This window comes from Dipodomys spectabilis, unplaced genomic scaffold (genome assembly GCF_019054845.1).
Source record: "Dipodomys spectabilis isolate Male_0828 unplaced genomic scaffold, ASM1905484v1 ptg000671l, whole genome shotgun sequence".
In the NCBI taxonomy this organism is placed as follows: domain Eukaryota; kingdom Metazoa; phylum Chordata; class Mammalia; order Rodentia; family Heteromyidae; genus Dipodomys; species Dipodomys spectabilis.
This window is the reverse complement of record NW_024871348.1, coordinates 986,667-1,008,352: the sequence shown is the minus strand read 5'-3', so window position 1 is coordinate 1,008,352 and position 21,686 is coordinate 986,667. Positions and strand designations below refer to the sequence as shown.

At 37.0% G+C, this 21,686-nt stretch overlaps 1 protein-coding gene across 1 annotated transcript; it reads left to right on the top strand.

Moving 5' to 3' along the window:
• Window positions 1–8,929: 8,929 nt before the first annotated feature.
• Window positions 8,930–9,873, top strand: LOC122101658 (voltage-dependent anion-selective channel protein 3-like). The gene has a single exon (XM_042672123.1). It carries the CDS (start codon window positions 8,947–8,949, stop codon window positions 9,796–9,798), a length of 852 nt encoding a protein of 283 aa, XP_042528057.1. The 5' UTR covers window positions 8,930–8,946; the 3' UTR covers window positions 9,799–9,873.
• Window positions 9,874–21,686: the final 11,813 nt, after the last annotated feature.

Below are 21,686 nucleotides of genomic sequence, written 5' to 3'. Positions count from 1 at the left end.
TTTTTGTGAACATACTGTACAGAGGGGTTACAATTACATGGGCAGGATGATGTGCACATTTCTTATCAAGCATTGCAGCCTCCTTCTTTGTTTACCCTTCACATCCCTTCCCAGCCTCCCCCCCACCCCCCCACCCAATCCTCCCCCCCCCCACCGCACCAACGTTGTAAAGCTCATTTTCGACACGACAACTTGTACTCATTGTTGCAACAGGTCCACCTGTATCCTTAAACGACTTGTTTTTCCCCATCTCCTCCACAAGTTATACTGACATCAAATATAGTGAAAACAGGGGTTATACTGTGGGGGAGGGACATACAAAGCAAAAAAGAGATAATCTTATAAATGCGTTAGAAACAAATGCATGAAAGAAAAAAAACATTAAAATACATATCTAAGGGTTCATTTTCCTAACATCACATTATCTGACCTTTTCCACTTGACTCATACGTATACTAGATATTGCAAATAAGGGAAACCATGGGACCTGTTTCTTTGGGCCTGGATTACTTCACTTAATATATTTTTTTCCAAGTTTTTCCATTTCTTAACAAATGGGGCAATGTCATTCTTTCTGATGGAGGCATAGAATTCCATTGTGTATATATACCACATTTTCTTGATCCATTCATCTACTGAGGGGCATCTGGGTTGGTTCCATATCTTAGCTATGGTAAATAATGCTGCAATAAACATAGTTGTGCTGGTAGCTTTAGTGTGGTCTTGTTTGTAAACATTTAGGTAAATTAAAGAGATTATTTCGATTATTTACTGTCCCACAAAATTTCTTCTGGGATACATCATTAAATTTCTTTCAGTTTTGAATTTTGTCTCAGAAAATAAAGGCAATAAGGAGCTATTTGATGTGATGTTATATATGCTACTGCATTTTTTTGCATTTCATTTGCATGGATTAACTTATTCCACCTTTTTCAATTTTCATTGTCATTGTAAATGTTTTGTATAGAGGGATTACAGTGACATAAGTCAGATAATTAGTATATTTCTTTTTGAATGGTGTCTGTCACCTCTGTCCTCATTTTCTCTTAGTTTTTCCCATCCAATCCCCTCCCACACAAGTTGTATATTTCAGTTTCAACCTAGTGTCTATGGAGTGTTACTGCTTCTTCATTTGTTTACCCTCCTTTGTCTCACCATTTCAGTGCTCCCTCTTACCCTTACCAAAACAGAGCAACTTACATAAAAGACAGAAATAAAAATAGCAACAATGTTTTCCATTTCCTTGTGAAGGTAGCAATATAATTGTTTTAGATGGAAGCATACAATGCTATCTGATATGTATACCACACTTTCTTAATCCATTCACTGAGGGCCATCTGGGTTGATTCCATACCTTGGCTATGGTAAATAATGCTTCAGTGAACATGATTGGACTATCTTCACTGTGGTTTCGTTCGTGTTCTATTGGATGAACGCACAAGAGTTGAAGTGCTGGGTCAAAGGAAAGTCTATGTTTACTCTTTTAAGGAATGTTCAGACTGCTGTCAAGAGTGAGTGAACAGTTTACATTCCCACCAAGAGTGTAGAAGTATTCAGTGTAGAAGTATTCCCTTTTGGTCACATCCTTGCCATCATCTGTTAATGTTAGTTTTCTTGATAATGGCCATGCTAACTGGAACTTCAGTCTTTTTTAATTTAAATTTATTTTATAGCCAGAGCTGATGAATATCTCTTTATGTATCAATTGTCCAAATTATTTCTTCTTCATAGATATTTGTCTAAATCTTTAGCCCATTTATTAATTGGGTTGTTGTTTCTTTGAAGATTTGTTTTTAGAGGTGTTTATTTTTTTGCCCTCAGTATATTTTAGATATGAACCCTTGTCAGATGCATAGTTAGTAAAGATCTTCCCCCAATCTGTGGGCTTTCTATTTGTCTTTCTAATTACGTTTTTGCATTACAGAAATTCTTCATGTTGAGGCAATCCCATTTATGTAGACTTTCTTTGATTTGTTGTAGTTCTGAATCTTGACATTGGAAGTTCTGAACTGTATCAAGGATCCTTGGGTTTCCAATATCTTCCTGTAACATCTTCAGGGTGTCTGCTCTTAAACCGAGGACTTAGATTCATTTGTAATCAATTTTGGTGACCGGTAATGTATAAGGATATATAAATTCCCTTCTAATCTCTTTTCAGTTTTCTGCACATGTATACCCAATTCTGCAACCACCATTTTTTGGAAGAGGCTTTCGCTCTTTTATCCCCTGTTTTTGGCTCTCTTTTCAAATATTATGTGGCTATAGATATGTGCATTCATTTCTGGGTCTTCTATTACATTTTTTCCTCAGCCATATTCCTTTTCCTCTACCAAAGTGATTTTGTTGCTATGGCTTTGTTACAGAGTTTGAAGCTTTATATTGATCCACTACTATATTGAAGAGGAATGGAGAGAGTGGGAATTTTTGTCTTGTTCCTGATTTTACCTTTTCATTAAGTACAAGGAAAGCCATATTACTTTATACATCCTTGATTATATTGAGGAATATTCCACGGTTTGCTAGCTTCTCCAGAACATTTGTCTAAAAGGGCTATTGAATCTTATTAAAGGTGTTTTGTACATCTGTTTATATGATAATGTAGTTGGTGTCCTTGTTTCTATTGATGTGCTGACTCCCATTTGATCATAGTATATTATTACTTTGGGTGGGTTTTGAATTAGGTTGGCCAGAATTCATTGAGAAGTTTTACATTGATGTTCATCTAAGAAATAGGTCCACAGATCTCTTTCATTGATGATTCTATCTGGTTTTTCTATGAGTGTTTTGCTGGTTTTGAACAATGAGTTTAGTTGTGATCTATCTCTTTGTGTGTCATTGAAGATTTTAGGGAACAATAGCATGAATTCTCTGTGAAATCTTTTTAGAATTCAGCTGTACACCCATCAGGTCCTGGGCATTGCTTGGGAGGGAGGGCTTTTATTGCCATTTCAGTTTCATTATTTTTATGGGTCAGTTGGGTTGGTTCCAATCTCTTTTGTTAGTTCAAGTATATCAATATTCTCTGGGAATTTTACCATTATTCCAGATTCTCTGTTTTTATTATAAATGTCTTCAAATGTTTCCCTTCTAATATTTTGAGGCTTTGTTGCATCTATCTTGACTTTCCCTTTTTTGCCTCTATTTGTATTTATGGGATATATTGTCTTCATTTTGGGATCAGATTTGCTAATATCTCCGTTTTATTAACTTTCTTCAAAAAAATCAATATTTGTTCATGTTTTTATGGTATTTTTTCTTCTCTATTTGGTTATGATTTAATTTTCATTGCTTCAATCTAGTAGTTTGGGTTTTGGTTTGTTCCTATTTTTCAAGAAGCTTAATGTGCGTCATTAAACTACTGGTTTGTTATTTCTCCAATTTGTTTTTTTTTAATCATGAGCTATAAATATTTCTTTGAGTACTGTCTTCATTGTGTCCCAGAGGATCTTTTTTTTAATGTGTTCATATATCTTTTTAAATAAATATTTCAATTTCCCTTCTAATCTATTTAATGACCCTATGGTCATTCAGGAATGTGTTTTGTAGTCTCTAAGTTTTGGAAAATTTTCTGTAACAGCTTTATCTGTTGACCTATAATTTTATTCCATTGGATATATCCGGATACACAGAATAATATATTTTTAAATTTTTTTATAGATTAGATTTGTGATCAAAAATATGATCTACTTGGGACTGTGGCTACTAATAAGAATGCATATTCTGATTTTCCTGGGTAAAACATGCAGTAGGTATCTACAAAGGCTAGTTGGTCCATACAATCATGTATACAAGAGGTTTCTTTGTGGAGCTTTTGCCTGGATGATCTATCCAGAGGCAACAGTGATATGTTATGTCAGATCTATGTGCATTGTTAGATTAAGATGTATTTTTTTAAAGATTGGGTACTCTAGCATTTGGTGCATAGATATTTAGAATTGTTATATCCTCCTCAAGGAGAGTTCCCTTTATTAGTATGCAGTGTCCTTCTTCATTTATTTTTATTAATTTTAATTTGAAATTTATTTCATCTGATATTAGGATTGCTACTCCATCCGATTTTATAGCGCTATGTTCTTTCTATTTGAGAATATTTGTTTTTGTTGGCAAGTTATGTCTCATAGACAACAGATGGATCTGTTTTACATTTTGATACATTTACTGAATCTGTGTCATTTAATTACAGGGTTAAGTCTATTAATATAGAGTTTTAGGACTGAGAAGTGTTTAGTAACTCCTGTTATGTTACCCACATATCTTCCATATCCTTGATTTTTTTTTTCTGCCGTATTGCTTGGTTATACTGCAAGTATTAAAATTCCTTTAATTGCCACTTCTTATTGTATTTCTATCGATTCTTTTTGTCCATCTTGAATAATTTATATTTTAATGTTGCCTCAATTGTTAACTTCTTTGAAAAATGTTCGTTGATTTCATTATATTAATTTCTCTAGAATGTGTATACACTTATAAATACCATTACATACATCGAGATGACAAAAGAGAAAGAAAAATACTTTGATCATTGTTTTTGGTCAGTCATAGGGCTTGAACTCTGGGTTTGGGCGCTGTCCCTCAGCTCTTCAGCTCAAGGTGAGCACTCTACCACTTGAGCCACAGAGCCACTTCTGGTTTTCTAGTGGGTTATTGGAGATAAGAGTCTCACGGACTTTCCTGCACTGGCTGGCTTTGAACCATTATCCTCAGATCTCAGCCTCCTGAGTAGCTAAGATTACAGGTGTGAGCCACCTGTGCCTGGCTATTTTGATCATCTTTACTTCTCTATATTCTATCCTTTCCCATATCTCAATCTAAATATATTGGGAAGATAATAGTGATTACTGCATTGTACCTGGGGACCTTCAAAGTTGGATTTCAGTGCAAAGGTTGCTGACATCCTGATTATCCATATTGAAGGTTACTCTCTCCATAACGAAGGCCTTGGATTTGGGTGACTCCCTTTGGTATTGTTACATGAATAAGAGTAAAATTCACTCAGCTGATATTTAAGTTCTTGTTTGATTCGATATTAAATGAAGAGCCTTTTATGTTGAGTCTGTGAGCATAGCTTGCTATAGATTCTTCCTTAAATGGCACTTTGCTTCTGAAAGATGCTCTTAAATTGAAAATTTGTCAGTTGCCATGACCTGCAATATAACCACATTTTTGTTGTCTCATGAAAGTCTACTCCACATTTAACAAAATTTTCTGTTCTCCATATGGTAGTGGAGATAAAGAAAGCTCTCTCTTGCCTTAATAATTTTTTTGAATTTCATTCATTACTAATTCATTTCATGTCCTTACCTAATCCTGTATACAGCATGACACTACATTCACATTCCATCACAATTGATGTTAATGTTTTAAAATGTTTATGATGTTAATGTTTTAAAATGTTTATGGGAAGAGAAGCCAGCATTCAATCCTTCAACATCTTAAGTTTGAAAACTCCTCCTGAATCTCTATGCATATTATGCAAGTTTATATTCAAGAACTACCAGGTTTTTCTTTTTCTGGCCATGGCTTTTGTTATTGATGAGATCAACAAAACCCCTAATCTTTTACATAACTTGACTCGGGGATTTGATATCTATGATGTTCAGTATGGAATTTTGACCGAATTTGAAGATCCCTTTATTTTCCTTTTTTGGAATTATAAGATTCCAAAGGACAACTATATTGAAGACAGAGAGTCCATAAGAGTATGTACAGGATCATCAGGAAGAAAACCTGCCCAGATTGGGACACTGCTGAACCTCCACAGGTTTCCACAGGTGAGAGCAGGAAGGCGGGGTGCTATTAAAATGTCTAATTTGATGCCATTTCACGTTTTAGGAGAGTATGATAGGAAGAGACTGGATTTATAAACCTATTAAATTGTATGATACTAAAAAGTAAGTAATCAAAGCCAATGAGATAGGATAGCCCCATTGGCTTGGGAAAGGGGTTAGAAAAGTTAGATATAATAAGGGGAGTTTTTGAAGTTTTAAGCCTTATCATTAATTTTCTTTAAAAAAGAAGAAATAACTTTAAAGCGTAGAGATGTTCAGCAGGGTGCTGTTGGCTCATATCTGTAAATATAGGTACGCGGGAAATCTTTCTAATTAGCCAGAAATAAGTAGGAATTAATTTGTTGTTCAAGTGATTGATTGCTAAATTTGAGGAAAAAGCCAAAAAGTGCATGAGTTCAAAACCTTGTATTACAACACATACATCATGTATAAGATATATTGAATAAAGTAAGTCAGGCTCAGAAAGAAAATGGAGGCATTCTCTCATATGTAATGTTAGACCTAAAATATGAACATCAAATACTAAATCATAGGACTAATATATCCAATTACGTATATACATGACCAATCTGACTATATTATGGTACATATCAGGGTAGAATTTCATGGTGTAACTTTTCAGAAAAATTAACAGATAGTATAAAAATTAGCACCAGAAAACTGAAGCATATCTTCTCTGAGGGGGGAGAGTATTTGTTAAGGGAATGTGGAAAGGGGCAAAGGAATAAGGAGCAGATGGGTGGGCAAATACAACATAATAGTCAATGTACATATGTATAAATGGAACTATTAAAATCATGGAATTTATGGGGTAGGTATAGATGAGAGGAGTTGATGGAAACAGTGATAAAGACCAAAAGACATTGTACAAACTGATTGATTGAATTGTTGTACTATTATTTTAAAATTTTTAAAGATTTTTTTCTTTTCAAAAACAAAAAGAAAAGCCTACCTTCCACATACTTCACATGGTTATATAATATACAACACGACTGGGCTTGTGATAGATGGAAATCTTCTCATTCATTGAACATCGTATTTTCCTTCCCTTTAGGTTACCTTTGGGCCTTTTGATCATGCCCTGAGTGACAATAACAAGTTTTCTGGTCTTAGTCAGATGACACCAAAGGACACATCAGTAGCCAATGCCATGGTCTTATCACTGCTTTACTTCAGCTGGAATTGGGCGGGAATATTAACCTTGCAAGATGAGAATGGTTTGTGGATTCTTCCTGCACTGAAAGAAGAGATGACCAAAAACAGGGTTTGTGTAGCCTTTGAGTTAGTGATAGCCAACTATGTTATATCATATATTTTGAAAATGATGGCATGTTATAGTCAGCTAAATAAACTTTCTTCAGATGTCCTCATTATCTTTGTTGATAATGAATTCCTACTATATTTATTAGTGTGTATTGAGCAAATTTTAATAAAAGAAAAAGTTTGTATCATGCGCTGAGTGGGATTTAATGATGAGAAAGAGATATTTCACGCTTGCTTCATTGCATGTACTTTTCATTTTTTCACATCATCATCCAGATGTTTGTGGATTCACAAATTTTGTTAAGGAAGTTAACCTTTCCAAATACCCAAAAGACTTTTTACTTGGTAGGCTGTGGTTTCTCTCTTTTAGTTACTCAGATTCTGAATCTGACTATGTAATGTAGGAGACTGTACTCATGATGCTTCCTAGGATTGGTTGTCTAGGCATATTTTTGACATGACTATGATGGACACAATTACAATATATACAATGCTTGTGTATGCTGTGGCCCACACTCTCCATGGCATGCTTCTTCATCAATCAGAAGTACAAACAATGGGAAAAAGAATATGTTCAGTGCCTTACTCTACACTAACGTTTTAATGGCATAACAGTGAAGAAAGTCATTTCCTGACAGGTTTCTTACTTTATAAAATTATGTAATTAACATATGTTTCCAAAACCTAACAAATTATATTTAATTAAATGTCAGCGAGGTACTCTAGACATGTGTGTTTATTAAGTTAAAGCCAGTCATTAAAAAGGACAAAATATAGCCGGGTGTTGGTGGCTCACGCCTGTAATCCTAGCTACTCAGGAGGCTGAGATCTGAGGATTGCGGTTCAAAGCCAGCCAGGGCAGGAAAGACCGTGAGACTCCTATCTCCAATAAACCACTAGAAAACCAGAAGTGGCTGTAGCTCAAGTGGTAGAGTGCTCACTTTGAGCTGAAGAGCTGAGGGACAGCACCCAGGCCCAGAGTTCAAACCCCACAACCGACAAAAAAAAAAGGACAAAATATATTTCATCTTTCCACAAATTATTTGTTTCAAATAACCCCAACATGCTCATAGCTAATGTTTTGAAAACTAAAAATTTACCTTTTCCTGATATTAACAAAGATGATCTGCTAAACAGAATTGTCGATATTTTTCATGTGTCTAGATTCATTCTTCTTTATGCATTAAAAATTTAACATGTTCAAACTACAGACCTTCAAAAAATTAGTTTTTTTTTTGGAAAACTGTAGATGTGCAATTGGTAATAGTTTCATTCATGATTATTTGCATGGAATTGGTTTTTCTTGAAAAGAAGCCTAATTATTTGTTGAGAGACCAAGAATTAAAAAGATTATTTTGATTATTTATTGTCCCACAGAATTTCTTCTGGGATAGTTCATTAGGTTTTTCTGCTATTTTTGAATTCTGAATCTGAAATTAAAGGCTATCAGGAACTTACCTTAGTTCAGTTTTTCTGCTTTAACTCTGATTTGTAATTCATCATAAGATGATGTATATCTTTTAGGTGTACACATTTCTGAATAAAATGCAATTTTACAATACTGTTGAAGATCAAGTGAGTTTGCATGAAGAAAGGAAACTGGAGACAGAATATGACATTGTGAATATTTAGAATTTTCCAGGAGGTCATCAGCTTGAGACTAAATTATAAAAGTTTTCCTCACATAATCTATATGGCTATCAATTGTTTTTATATGCAAATATGGGAGAGTGGGCCATAGGAACCACAGAGGTGTGTTGGATCAAATTATAATGACATATAACTAAGCAGAATTCAATCTTAAAATTTATACCTGGCTGGGGGCTAGAAAATTACTCCTGGAAGACCTTCTGCGTTGCCCTGGCAGAGTGGGCCAGCCCTTCGGGCTGTAGATATGTGTAACACACCAACTTACTGTGACCTAGGAAAGGCTGCCAAAGATATCTTCAACAAGGGATATGGGTTTGGCATGGTCAAAATAAATCTGAGAACCAAGTCTTGTAGTGGAGTGGAATTTTCTACTTCGGGTCATGCATATACTGATACAGGGAAAGTGTCAGGCAATCTAGAGACCAAGTATAAGGTCTGTAACTATGGACTTACCTTCACCCAAAAATGGAACACAGACAATACTCTTGGGACAGAGATCTCTTTGGAGAATAAATTGGCTGAAGGGTTGAAACTGACTCTTGATACCATATTTGTACCGAACACAGGGAAGAAGAGTGGGAAATTGAAGGCTTCTTATAAATGGGATTGTTACCGTCTTGGCAGTAATGTGGATATAGATTTTTCTGGACCAACCATCTATGGCTGGGCTGTGTTGGGTTTTGAAGGTTGGCTTGCTGGCTATCATATGAGTTTTGACACAGCCAAATCCAAACTGTCTCAGAATGATTTTGCCCTGGGCTACAAGGCTGCAGACTTCCAGCTGCATACTCATGTGAATGATGACCCTGAATTTGGAGGCTCCATCTACCAGAAAGTTGATGAGAAGATTGAAACATCAATAAATCTTGCATGGATGGCTGGTAGCAGCAATACCCATTTTGGCATTGCTGCTAAATACAAGCTGGATTGTAGAACTTCTCTATTTGCTAAAGTAAATTATGCCAGCCTGATTGGACTGGGATATACTCAGACTCTTCAGCCAGGAGTCAAACTGACCCTATCAGCGTTAGTTGATGGGAAGAATTTCAACGCAGGAGGGCACAAGGTTGGGTTGGGATTTGAACTGGAAGCTTAGGTTGATTTTTGAATAAAGCATCAGATTTGTCCCTACAAGTGAAGAGAAATGAACCCACTATATTTTAGCCTTAAAAATTCTTCTATGAAATTTCATATCAAACCTTATGAGATAGCTGTTGCTGCATTAATTCATCTTTCAATGGCTTTGTCATATTGCTTTTGTGTTCATAGACATTCTGTTATGTTTTCCTTCAAAGTTGGTAACACAACTGCAATGTAGCTTTTGACTTTTCTTGAAAAATAGATGGATTATGCCTAATGTTTCTATTCACTTCCACCAACCATCCTATGGCAAAAACAGCTATAAGTGGTGTATTCTTCATTAGAATAGCAGATTTTGCACAGAGGTGAAAATAAAAACTGAGTTTGCCTATCATCTTAGGAAGAATAGTTATCAGGAACACAAAAAATTGCAGATTCTGTTGAGGCTATGTAGAAATAACAAGCAATGGATGTTATTCTCAAAGTTAAATGTAGAGCTATTCTTTGAAAACCTTGCACTAGTTGTGTGGATGAAACTCAAATTCCTTTATATATTCCAGTGTAGAAATGTTTGTCATTGCATACCTATACTAGTGAATTAATAAAATCAAGCCAGATGTCCAACAGCAGATAGCTATTTAAAGAAAAATGATATATCTATATCTATACACACACACACACACACACAAATGAGTTTTCTTCAGCCAAAAGAATGACTAAAATCCCAGCATTTGCTAGAGAACAGCTTGTATTGTAGATCATAATATTATGAAAAGCAATAAAATATCATGAATTCAAATACTTCATTTTCTCACCTATATGAAGTTTAAGAGTAAAAATACATGAATATAAGAAAATTGTTGCTGTTAGAGGAAGGACATATAAATACAATGATCAAAGCTAATTGCATGTAAGTATAGAAATACAATAATACGCCATCTTAGAACAAGTAATCTAAAACAATTGAAAAAGTTCTCATAACTTAATGGGTATAGAGTTTAATCAAGACATAGTTCATTTTAGTGATCTATTAATCTATGATAATGATTCATGGGATACAATATTATTCTTTTCTGTCAGTTGTGGGGCCTGAACTCTGGGCCTGGATGCCATCCCTCATCTCTTCAACTCAAGACTAGTGCTATACCACTTGAGCCACAGTGCCACTTCCAGCTTTTTCGGCTTATGTGATGTTGAGGAGCCGAACCCAGGGCCTCGTGCATGCAAGGCAAGCAGTCTACCACTGAACAACCTTGCCAGCCTAAAATATTATTCTTTAACATACATTATACATAAAATTTTATTCATGTCTGACAAAGTATTTTAAGACCAAAGTCCTCTAAGTAACACCTATCAAATATTACACATCTGTTGTAAGGCACCCATCAGCCATAGCTGTGAGAATAAATATGCCTATATAAGTACATCAATAAAAATATTCAAATATATTTTGGGGCAGTTAAGTGAAGGAAAAGCAGGTCAACATGTAAAATAGAGGAAATTAAGAAAGAAAAACAGACAAACGTAGAGTAATGGAATGTAAGCTAGATAAAGATCTAGTCTGTAACATGAAAGAGATTAATTCTTAAACCTGCCTTTTCTGCTAAATATGATATTTAGCTCAGGTTACACGTAGACCTTAGAACCTTTACTACAGTGGTGCAAGCAAGTGGTACATTCAATGACATTTTGGGGGGTGATAAGAATAAATCATGTCATGAGAATTTCTAGCAGAATTCAACTGGCTAGGTAAATTTCTCTTATCACAAATTTCCCTTATTACAGATCTGTTTCCAGCCCCAGCAAAGCTCATGGATCATGTAACCAACCTGACATGAAATAATAACACAGAGCTTAGATTCAGGCAGTAACTGCATCGCTACAGTGTGATTTTGTTTCCCAACAAAATTGTCAAAATACACATCATCTCCAAACTATTGAAGAAACTGACCTATGAAGAATGAATTATGTTTTGTAGCTACTTGGTACAGAACACAAGTCATTTACTTAACTTGTGTTTCTAATACTATTACTTCATCATTTGAAAATGACAGCCAGGATGCTAGTGGTGAAGTGGAGATCTTAGAACTATAAATAGTGGATACTACATGGCAAAAAAATCTATTTTGCAAGAAAAATTTATAAGTATATGTGATATTTGTGTATGTGTGTTATTATTTTTTTTTACTGAATGAGCTCATCAACTTCCTTCATCTCAGCTTCTCCACTTCCTTGGACGACTGTGGAAAACTTCTAGCTCTGGATCTCTGCATCTGAGGCCCTGCATCTGAGAGAAAAACAAGACTTGGAAAACTTGTTTGAGGATCCTCCTCTCCACCTCCAGGTGCTATGAATTTACCCAAGACCATTGGTATTAACGACCCAAGGGTAAACTCTACTCTTCTTAAGCCAGTGTCAAGAAACTATTTGCATATAAACCATTTGGGATGACACATATTGATTGCATTAGGAATGCAATGCAAGGTACATGATGAAAAAGACAGAAATGTCCTGTAACAAGAATAATTTAACCACTCAAGCTATCATGTCCTCAAAGGCAAGGATAGGGTGGGGGATCCTCACACACTCAGTGTTCATCAGAGCTACCAAATATTACTTGTTGATTCTGACAAGTTTCAGTAAGAATCACATGATCAGAAGTTTCCACAAATAAATCCATTTACTATAGCCTGGGCAACAAATTGTTATGTAGAAACAGAGTAGATACATAGCTGAATTCTGCAGTTGCACATCAGTAACTCAAAGTGACTGTAGAAACTGAGTTTCATGTTCATGTTCTGATCAATTACCTATATTGCTGGTAATTTTGCTAGTCAGGTTTGAATACGTGGTTGAGTATATGGACATAATTCTTTGATACATCCACAACGTTGAGCTTTTCCTTCTTATGGTTTTCCGAGAATATGTTATGATGTAGGAAATCATGTTTTCCCTAAACCCTAAAGCAGAAACATAAAAACAACTCCGTGTTTTCTATCATTCAGAATATATTGGACACAGAATGCACAAGAAAACATCAATAAATATGGAGAACAGATATTTCAGAGAAGTGAAAATATTCTGTAAAGACTGAAATGTCGGATACATTCTTTACTATGCCTATCTATCTAATGAGCAACAGAAAATAGTAATCTTATTAGAAATTCAGGGCTGAAAATAACAATGACACATTGATGTTGGCTCATAATTTGTGCCTTGAACCACACTAATGCAACATATCAACAGAGGAAACAGGGAAGGCAAGGAAGGTGGAATTTCTGGTAACCTTTTGTATTCTTTAAGTTATCTGTAGCCTAAAATGCCTCTATAAATAGTATAGTAGTCATAAAAAAGCACACTTTAATCAAATGTCCACAAGATTTGTAACATTTTTAACATTTATTACATTATAGAAGATTTTAATTACTTATTTTCCTGCAATTAAAAACCATATTCATTGTACATGAGGATTTTTTTTTAGTTGTGGGGCTTGAACTTGGCCTGGGCAATTCCTTAGCTCTTCAGCTAAAAGCTAGTTCTCTACCACTTGAGCCACAGTTCTACTTCTTGTTTTCTGGTGGCGTATTGGAGATAAGAATCTCATAGGCTTTCCTGTCTGGGCTGGCTTTGAATCATTACCCTCAGATCTTAGCCTCTTGAGTTTCTGGAATTACAGATGTGAGCCACCAGAGCCCACCTGCATATGAGGATTTTATTTGGACATTTTTATATTTACATACAAGGTTACCTGATCAGGCTTATACCCTCTATAACAATCTCTCATCCACATTACCTTCTATATTTGTGTATATGTTTGTAGATTAGGTCTAACATACACATGAGAAAAGTCATTTAGCCTTTGCTTTGAGAAATCAACTGGACTCTGTACAATGTTCAATATTATCCTCCAATTTTTGGTTTACAGTAATTCATCCATGTATATTATAACGTCTTGCATCCTCTAGTAGTAACTTATTTACTGGTTTTCTGTAAGTGGTTATGGCAGCAGCTTTGGAATGATAGGGTGTTACTTCCAGTGATTCTTTGCCCACTACACCGGTTTTCCTAGGTATCTAACTTTCCCATCAGATGAAAGTTAACTATTCAAGTGACAAGAGTTCTTTTAGATCATGAACTTGCTATATTTGGCAAAAGAAGCAGGATTTCTTGTCTTATTGCTTAGATATTTGAGCAGACACAGCTGCTTTGTGTGAATGAGGTTGCACTAAGCAAGGGGCAGGTTAGATTCCATAAATGACTACTTGAGCTGGTATCATGCTGAAGAAGGCTCATCCTCTTCCCCAAATTTCCATTTCATTCACATTGCACAGCTGTTGTTCTTCCCTCACACGGTTCAGTATCCATGAAGAGGTTAAGTCTTGGAGTTTTAACTAGATTTTGTCTCACAAAAATCACAGCAATGTTTTTAAAGCTTTGAAGATTTATGGATGTGCTTTAAAACTGGTGACATAGGCTTGCTGCGGGAGCCTTTTGCCCTGCATTGTGATTTTAGTTCCCCTTCCCATCTCTTGAGAGAGTTTAGTCAGGCTTGTAGCTTTACCTACATTTTTCTCTGATGCCTCTTTCTTTTGCCACCTGAAACAATCTTGTTGTCCTTTCACCTCCTCTATGAATACCAGTGTAATTTTTACCTTTTCTTCAGAATGTATTCTTTTTTTTTTTTGTCAGTCGTGGGGCTTGAACTCTGGGCCTGGGCGCTGTCCCTCAGCTCTTCAGCTCAAGGCGAGCGCTCTACCACTTGAGCTACAGTGCCACTTCCGGTTTTCTGGTGGTTTATTGGAGATAGGAGTCTCACGGTCTCTCCTGCCCGGGCTGGCTTTGAACAGCGATCCTCAGATCTCAGCCTCCTGAGTAGCTAGGATTACAGGTGTGAGCCCTCAGCGCCCGTCAGAATGTATTCTTTCAACAGTTGTTTGTCCCAATTCACAAGGTCAAAGTAGTGCATTCCACTAATCTAACATCTTGCCTACTGTAAAGACTGCCCCAGGCCACCTCTACCATGCTCGGTAAATAAACTTTTCTTGCCTGAATACCATATCATATCATATTCTCTTTATTAGCTATCTACTTAAACCTACTCAATTAATTTGCCTAGCATAAATGCTGTCTTGTCCTGGGAGGGGTTGTTGAGTCAGGCAGAATTTCCTGACCACCTGTTTTCTTCAAATCGAACTGCTTTGAGATATCATATAAGACTTTTCACCAATATCATTGCTGGCTCCACATCCATGCCACATCACTTCTCCACTTTGGTGAGTGAACTCTACAGCTTCTCTGGTTTTATGCTGCTTCCTACCAATCTCCTTCATTCACCAGATTGACTCCTTCCCAAACTTTTAATGGAGTGCTGTAGTTACATCCAAGCTTGGCCAATTGGTTGGAATGTATCTTACCTGGTCAAAATATTCTCAGAGAAACAGTTTTGCTGCTTCTGTTGTAAATGGTCAGAAGTCTGTTTACATTCTGGCTTTGTTTACTCTCTCTGCCAATCATGCCAACTTTCCAATGTCTCCCTCTCTCTCTCTCTCTCTCTCTCTCTCTCTCTCTCTCTCTCTCTCTCTCTCTCTCTCTCTCTCTCTTTTCTCTAACCTTTTGGTTTGTGCCCTCCACCTCTCTAGGTTACCTCTCAAGGGCTAGCCATTCTAGGTTTGAAAATGGTCAGAATCTCCATATTTTCATGTTTTGTTTGCCCATCCTCTGTCTCACTAAGCCCCTTATGTCTGCCTTCCAATCATCTCTAGAAAGGTAACTTTCCTTGTTTTCTAGTTCAATCCCCCCTCTCTTTTTGTCTCTCTCTTTCTTCCCCTCCATCCTCTCTGTGGTGGAGATTATTTAATTTTATTTGGACTCATTGTAAGTTGGTATGTGTACCATAGCCTGAAATGGAACTTTCAAGTTCAAGCCTAGTTTTGCAATTTGATGCATCATATAAAATAAAAAGATATGTTTTTTCAAGGTATGTAAGCCACGTTGGATATAGAGATGACAAGCTTATTTCAATCTTCAGTCATAAAGTGCTACGCGAAATTAAACAGTTTTAAAACCCTCATCATGCCCACTTAGTTTTGTTAAAGATTTTCCTCTTTGCAGTATATAGTGAGACCCCCAGAGAAATTGAAGTGAAAAATATTTGTTGGTCAATTCTTAACGAGTTATTGATAAGCTGTGCTAATTATTTCTGTCTCATTGTTATTGAAATTGGAAATAAGAAAGGTTTTTGTGGCAAAGACTTGTTAGGTCTGAGATTTGCAGCTAAAGGTCAACCTAGGCAGATAAATTCCTCTGAGACTCCATCTCCCACTTAACCAGCAAAGAAGAGCCAGGATGGAAGCATGGCTCAAGAGACAATTATCTCCAATTAACCAGCCAAATGCTGGAAATGGCACTGTGACTCAAAGTGGTAGAGCACTAGCCGTAAGCAGAAGTCCTCAGGGACAGTGCCCAGGTTTTGCAAACCCTGTAACTGACAAGAAAGATGCCAACTGGGAAAAGCCATCCCAACAACATGCACCTAGACACCTGGGACTCAGCTGGTCCAGGAAACAAGGAACCATGGAGAGGAGTGAGAAGAGATGATGCCACATCAACCACCTTATGCCTGCCCTTTCAAAATTAACTAGAGTCAGGTGGTCAATAGAAATAAGAAACTTGACCATCTAATATCCATACCTGTTTACATTCTAACTTCACAGGAACTTACATTCTTACCTTGTTGTCATATGTGTGCTCTCTAATTTTTTTTTGCCCAGCCCCTTACTCATGAGATTTCTTCCAGACTTCATTCAAAGACTACCACCAAGGGACAGCTACTGCCTGATGCCTTCTTCAATGGTGGGGGGGCTGCAGATCTCTACCTTTTACACCTAATGCTGTGCTCCTTGCCAGCAGGAATTAGCCAGAGAATCTACACCCTGTTTCATAATTATCAAAAGACTGGAATGTAAGGTCTGCCCCGGTCTAGGTCCATGCAAGCCTGGTATCCCCACATCTTGATTAACTTTCCACCCAGTATCATTGTCACCTAGGTAACTGGCACACCTGGACCCAGTCACTTCCCCCTCCAAGGTCACATTCTGGGCCAAACCTAGTCTCGCTTATCTTCAGACCAGGGGAGGGTCCCAGGCCCTGAGGTCACATCCGCATCCAGTGTGGACACACCATCCCTCATCTGACCTTCCCTAAACACAGTTGGGACCTCAGTTCCCTTCTTTGGCCTGTGCACCTCCACCCATGCACCACGCGGCAGCAGATTAGTAAATAAACTTCTCTATCTGAATACTTACGTGATGCTCTCTTTCCATGACTACCCATTTTATATATTCCAAGGAAGAAATCGGGGTTTTTTTGAACCAGTAGGCCAATGGCAACTCCCTAGAAATATCTGCTTCTCAATACTACACGGTTGCTGTTACCTGCTTGAATTTTTGCAAAGCATCGCAGTTTGAGGTGGGGAACAATTTGAACCTAAGAACCCTGGACTGGCTGCAAGGCTTTATACCAAACTTTCAGGTTTCCTTACCCCCATTGAATTATGGGCTCTGATTGGGAATATCTGCCATTAAATCCTAAAAGTTGGATGGTGACTGGTGGAGCTTTTAAACATTCACTCACTTTGACTTGCCGAGTAAGTTGAAACTACAATAATTTCACTGTGTTCAAGGTCTCAGAACTAGGATTCAGGTTTCTTTGACAAGACATGTTTATGAAACCTGATTGGAAATATCAGCCTCTAAATATTGAATGGTTGTTGTTAGCTGAATGAACTCTTTCACACACACTGGGTTTGAGGTTCTGAACCATGGGAACATAACAACATTTCATTGGCTTCAAGTCTTCCTAAGAAGCATTTTGATATCTTTGACCCAGTATGTTGATGGAAGCTCCCTGCAAATATCTGCTTCTAAATACTATGCTGTTGCTGTTTCCTGCTTGAATTTAACAAAGCAACTAAGTTTGGGGTGCTGAGCAATTTGAAAGTAATAGTTCTGGACTGGTTTCAAGGCTTCACACCAGGGTTTCAGGTTAACTTCACTGCACAAGACTATGAACACTGACTGGGAATATCTGCTTCTATATCCTAACATGTGGATGAAGGCCTGCTTTTTACAAATTCACTGTTTGCTGTGCTGAGTAACATGAACCCATGGTCATTTCACTGTGTTCAAGTCCACTTCTGAACTTGTCTGTGTCTCAACAAATGTCCCTAATAGCCCTGACTGGGAAACCTTCCTGCTCTCCTCATCTCTTAGACTTGTTAGCAAAAAGAAGACATACTGGAGCCAATGAGCAACAATGGAATCCTGACCAAATTTGAAACGTGGTACACCAGATATAGTCCATATTTGTCCTTATACTCTACTTGGTATCTCTACTCCATATCGGAGTCATCCATCTTTTGCAGTCCTTCAGCTGTTATTAATCATTGGAGAACTGTGGTGATTTTTCTATCTGAAAGTTATCCAATTGGACGTGGAAAGGATATTTATGCCGTGGCACACATGCTAGACAGGTTTTTACTGACTTCATGATAGAATGTCTGTGTTGTCTGTCCACTACATTTCAAAAAATACTCCTGTAGGGTAAAACTCATTTCATTCAGAAGGGGCTTTAGGTCATATGCCATAATCCAGCAGTAAGTTGGTGGTCTTCCTGTGAACACAGAATGGTCAAGAGGGAACTCTCTGAAAAGCCAAAGGATTGAGATGGGAGAGAATACACAAAAATATGGAGTATCCATTTTAGGTGGATTCTGGCGGAACTGATGGGCAGTATACTTATTCTGCCCAACTATGGGCAGAATACTTATTGAAGACATGCATAAGGGAAAAGGAATCCACAAATTTTATTGATGTGTGTGTGTGTGTGTGTGTGTGTGTGTGTGTGTGTGTGTGTGTGTGTGCGTGTGTGTGTGTGCATTATAAGCAACCATTGTGATGAACGAATATTGAATATTGGTGCTCAATGAATCTTTGAATCAGTGACATGTAACTATATATCGCTAAAAGTTAATTCTTTTTATGGAAATGAACAAATGACACTAATTAGACCGTGTTGAAGACCCATTTTAAGAGTGGACACCAATACCATGCCTAGTTCACATTACACTAGTTAGTTTTTCCATATGTATCTGCTTTCCCTCAGCCCTCTTCCTGGGATGTTTGGATTACTTCCTCCTTCCTTTGTGCTGCTTAAAATATGGTAGTTCTCCCATATCCTTCTAGCAAAGACTCAGTCTTGACCAAGTTTTCTATATGGCCCTCCTTGATATTCCTGATTTGTTCCCATATGATATAGAATAGCCTGTGGAAAGCTCTGTGGTAAGGAGTAATTGATATGTAGCATGTGATATTATACTCTGAATAATCATCTGAAATATTGAGAATGAACTGGTCTCCAGGAAGCATTAAAGATGGCCAACCATTTGCATCAGAACAAGTATTTAGCTGGGGAAAATGTGGTGGCAAATCAGGAAACTATCTAGGGCTCCATTGAAAACTTGGTCAAGACTGGGCCATAGATTGTAGGCAATGGGATATCTACCATTTTTTCTACCAAAATGTAGGGCAAAGTAGGTGACTTAGTAGGTCAGGGAGTATATCTATATTATTAGTTAGTTGGGGGCTAGAGAATAGGAGCTTTATGCTTGAGGTCCTCATGTGCAAAGGTTTAAAAAATTCCACCTCAATTAAAAGGCAAACGTATTGGTATGCACCTCTTTTGAAGATACCTGGATATAATTAAGAATATTGAGGTACAAACATACCTCAAATAACCTCAAGCATACAAATTTTGTGTGGCTCAAGGGGTAGAATCCTTGAAAAGACAGCAGGAGGTACTGATTTCTAACTCTAGTACTGTATTACATATGAATAAATAGGTGATAGTTTATGCTTTAATGCCATCTTATTGTGGACACAGGCAAAAGAAATATCTTCATTTGAGAATAGCCTGGGCAAATTTAATGTGAAATTTCATGTTTCAAGTGGTGGAGGATTTGATTAACAACCACTAGGCTCTGAGTGTGATCTGAAACATAGCAGGAGAGGTATGAACTCACAAAAATGTAAATGGTAATCGATATTAAAAGAATCTGCTATAAAAGCAGCAGTATTTTATCAGATAGAAAAATCTCAAGGAAATATGAAAAAATGTATTAGTTAAAAATGAATACGTTGGTCAGGTTTTATGAATTCAAATAAATATTTAATACATATTTTTCTTGAGTTAACCATTTCTTAGAGTACAGCAAGTCAGTAGGTGAAGATTTTCCAGACGTTATAATTGTAATAGATGTCAAAGTTACTCCATACAAGTATTTCTGAGAAAATTATAAGTGGAATAGTCCAGAAGGGGGAGGGAGAGAGGGAGAGAGGGAGGAAAGGAGAAAGTGAAGGAGAGAGGGAGAGAAGAAGGGAGGGAGGGAGGAATAGTTCTCGCCTTGGATCTTGAACTCGAGGCTAGGGCACTGTACCTCAAAGCTCAAGGCAAGCACTGTACTTGAGCCACACTTTCATTTCGGGCTTTTGATGATTAATTGAAGAGTTTTACAGAGTTTCCTGCCAGGGTATCTTTGAATCAAAATACTTAGACTCAGCCTCCTGAATATCTATGCCAGGGTTTTTTATAATTCTTTAGTCTGAAACCCAACTGGAAGGATTCTCCCTATTTCTCACTCTTACTCCTAGCATCCTATATTGGTGACTATCATTTCATCTAAAAATCTATATGAAGATATTTCTGGGTTTTGGTGGAACTCTGTCTAAATTTTTCTCTTGTCTTTCTATGATATTCTTGAAGTCCTGCATCTGATGCTTTGCTTCAGATTTATAGTGATGAAACTTCTGGGTGTCTCCATTTTGCTATCCTCTTCTTCCAGTTTAAAATGACATTTTGAGTTTTTTGGAAAAACATCCTAAAACCAAAATATGTATCAATCTCTGTTATTACAAGGGATGTCTGAATACCAATTAATGAAGACTACATTTTCTGGAAGTAAGAGTGGTTTTGTGCCTAACCAAGACGACTATGGGGAATCCATCGTGCATACCCGACACAGGCTTATCAAAATTATGTTTCACAGAAGATTTTAACTCAAATGTGTAGTCAGATGTGAGGAAATTAAATTCTCAAACAAATGAGTTCACAGAGAAGCAATAATAAAGTGTGATTCACTTAATAAACTGTCTCAAGAATAAAGAAATTGTTTTGTGTGCATATCAAAGTCCCTAAGTAAAATGAGGAGATAGGAGCTGAAATAATAAGTAGTAAAAGTGCCTATGAGCAGGAATATGCAACGTGTGTGTGTGTGTGTGTGTGTGTGTGTGTGTGTGTGTGTGTTTGTCCCATTATTATTCCTCAGCACATGCAACAGTGGTTTATACAAAATACGTGGTCTCCTTTGGAAAGCCCACCTGTAGGATGTCTTGCATGTCTCAGCTAGCCTTCATCACTCAGCAGAGATAACTAACAGAAAAAAAGGCTTTCTTGAGACTACTATATATTAAAATTAAATACAGTCACCCTCCTATGCAAACCTTTTCATTTCACAGAATGAAAAATACCAAATAGTTTTCACTTGGGTGAAACTGGGTGCTCAGAAAGATGTGTGAATGGTTACCAGAAACTCTGGAGTGAAGTGGGAAGGACAGAGAAAAGTTGGTCATACTGAGGTCATACTGAGGTCAGAGAATTAAATTTTGGTGTCCTTCTGCATAGGAGGGTGACTATATTTAATATACAGTAAAGTTTCAGAAAAGATTTTTCTTTTTTGCTATTAGTTATCTCTGCTGAGTGATGATGGATGGCTGAGACATGAAGACTGCCTGCTTTCTCTAGACTTGGATATTATTATCCTTATACAAACAAATGTATACACACACCTAT

Coding starts and splice junctions, on each gene's coding strand:
- LOC122101658 (XM_042672123.1), top strand. CDS start 8,947: ATGTGTAACACACCAACTTACTGTGACCTAGGAAAGGCTGCCAAAGAT.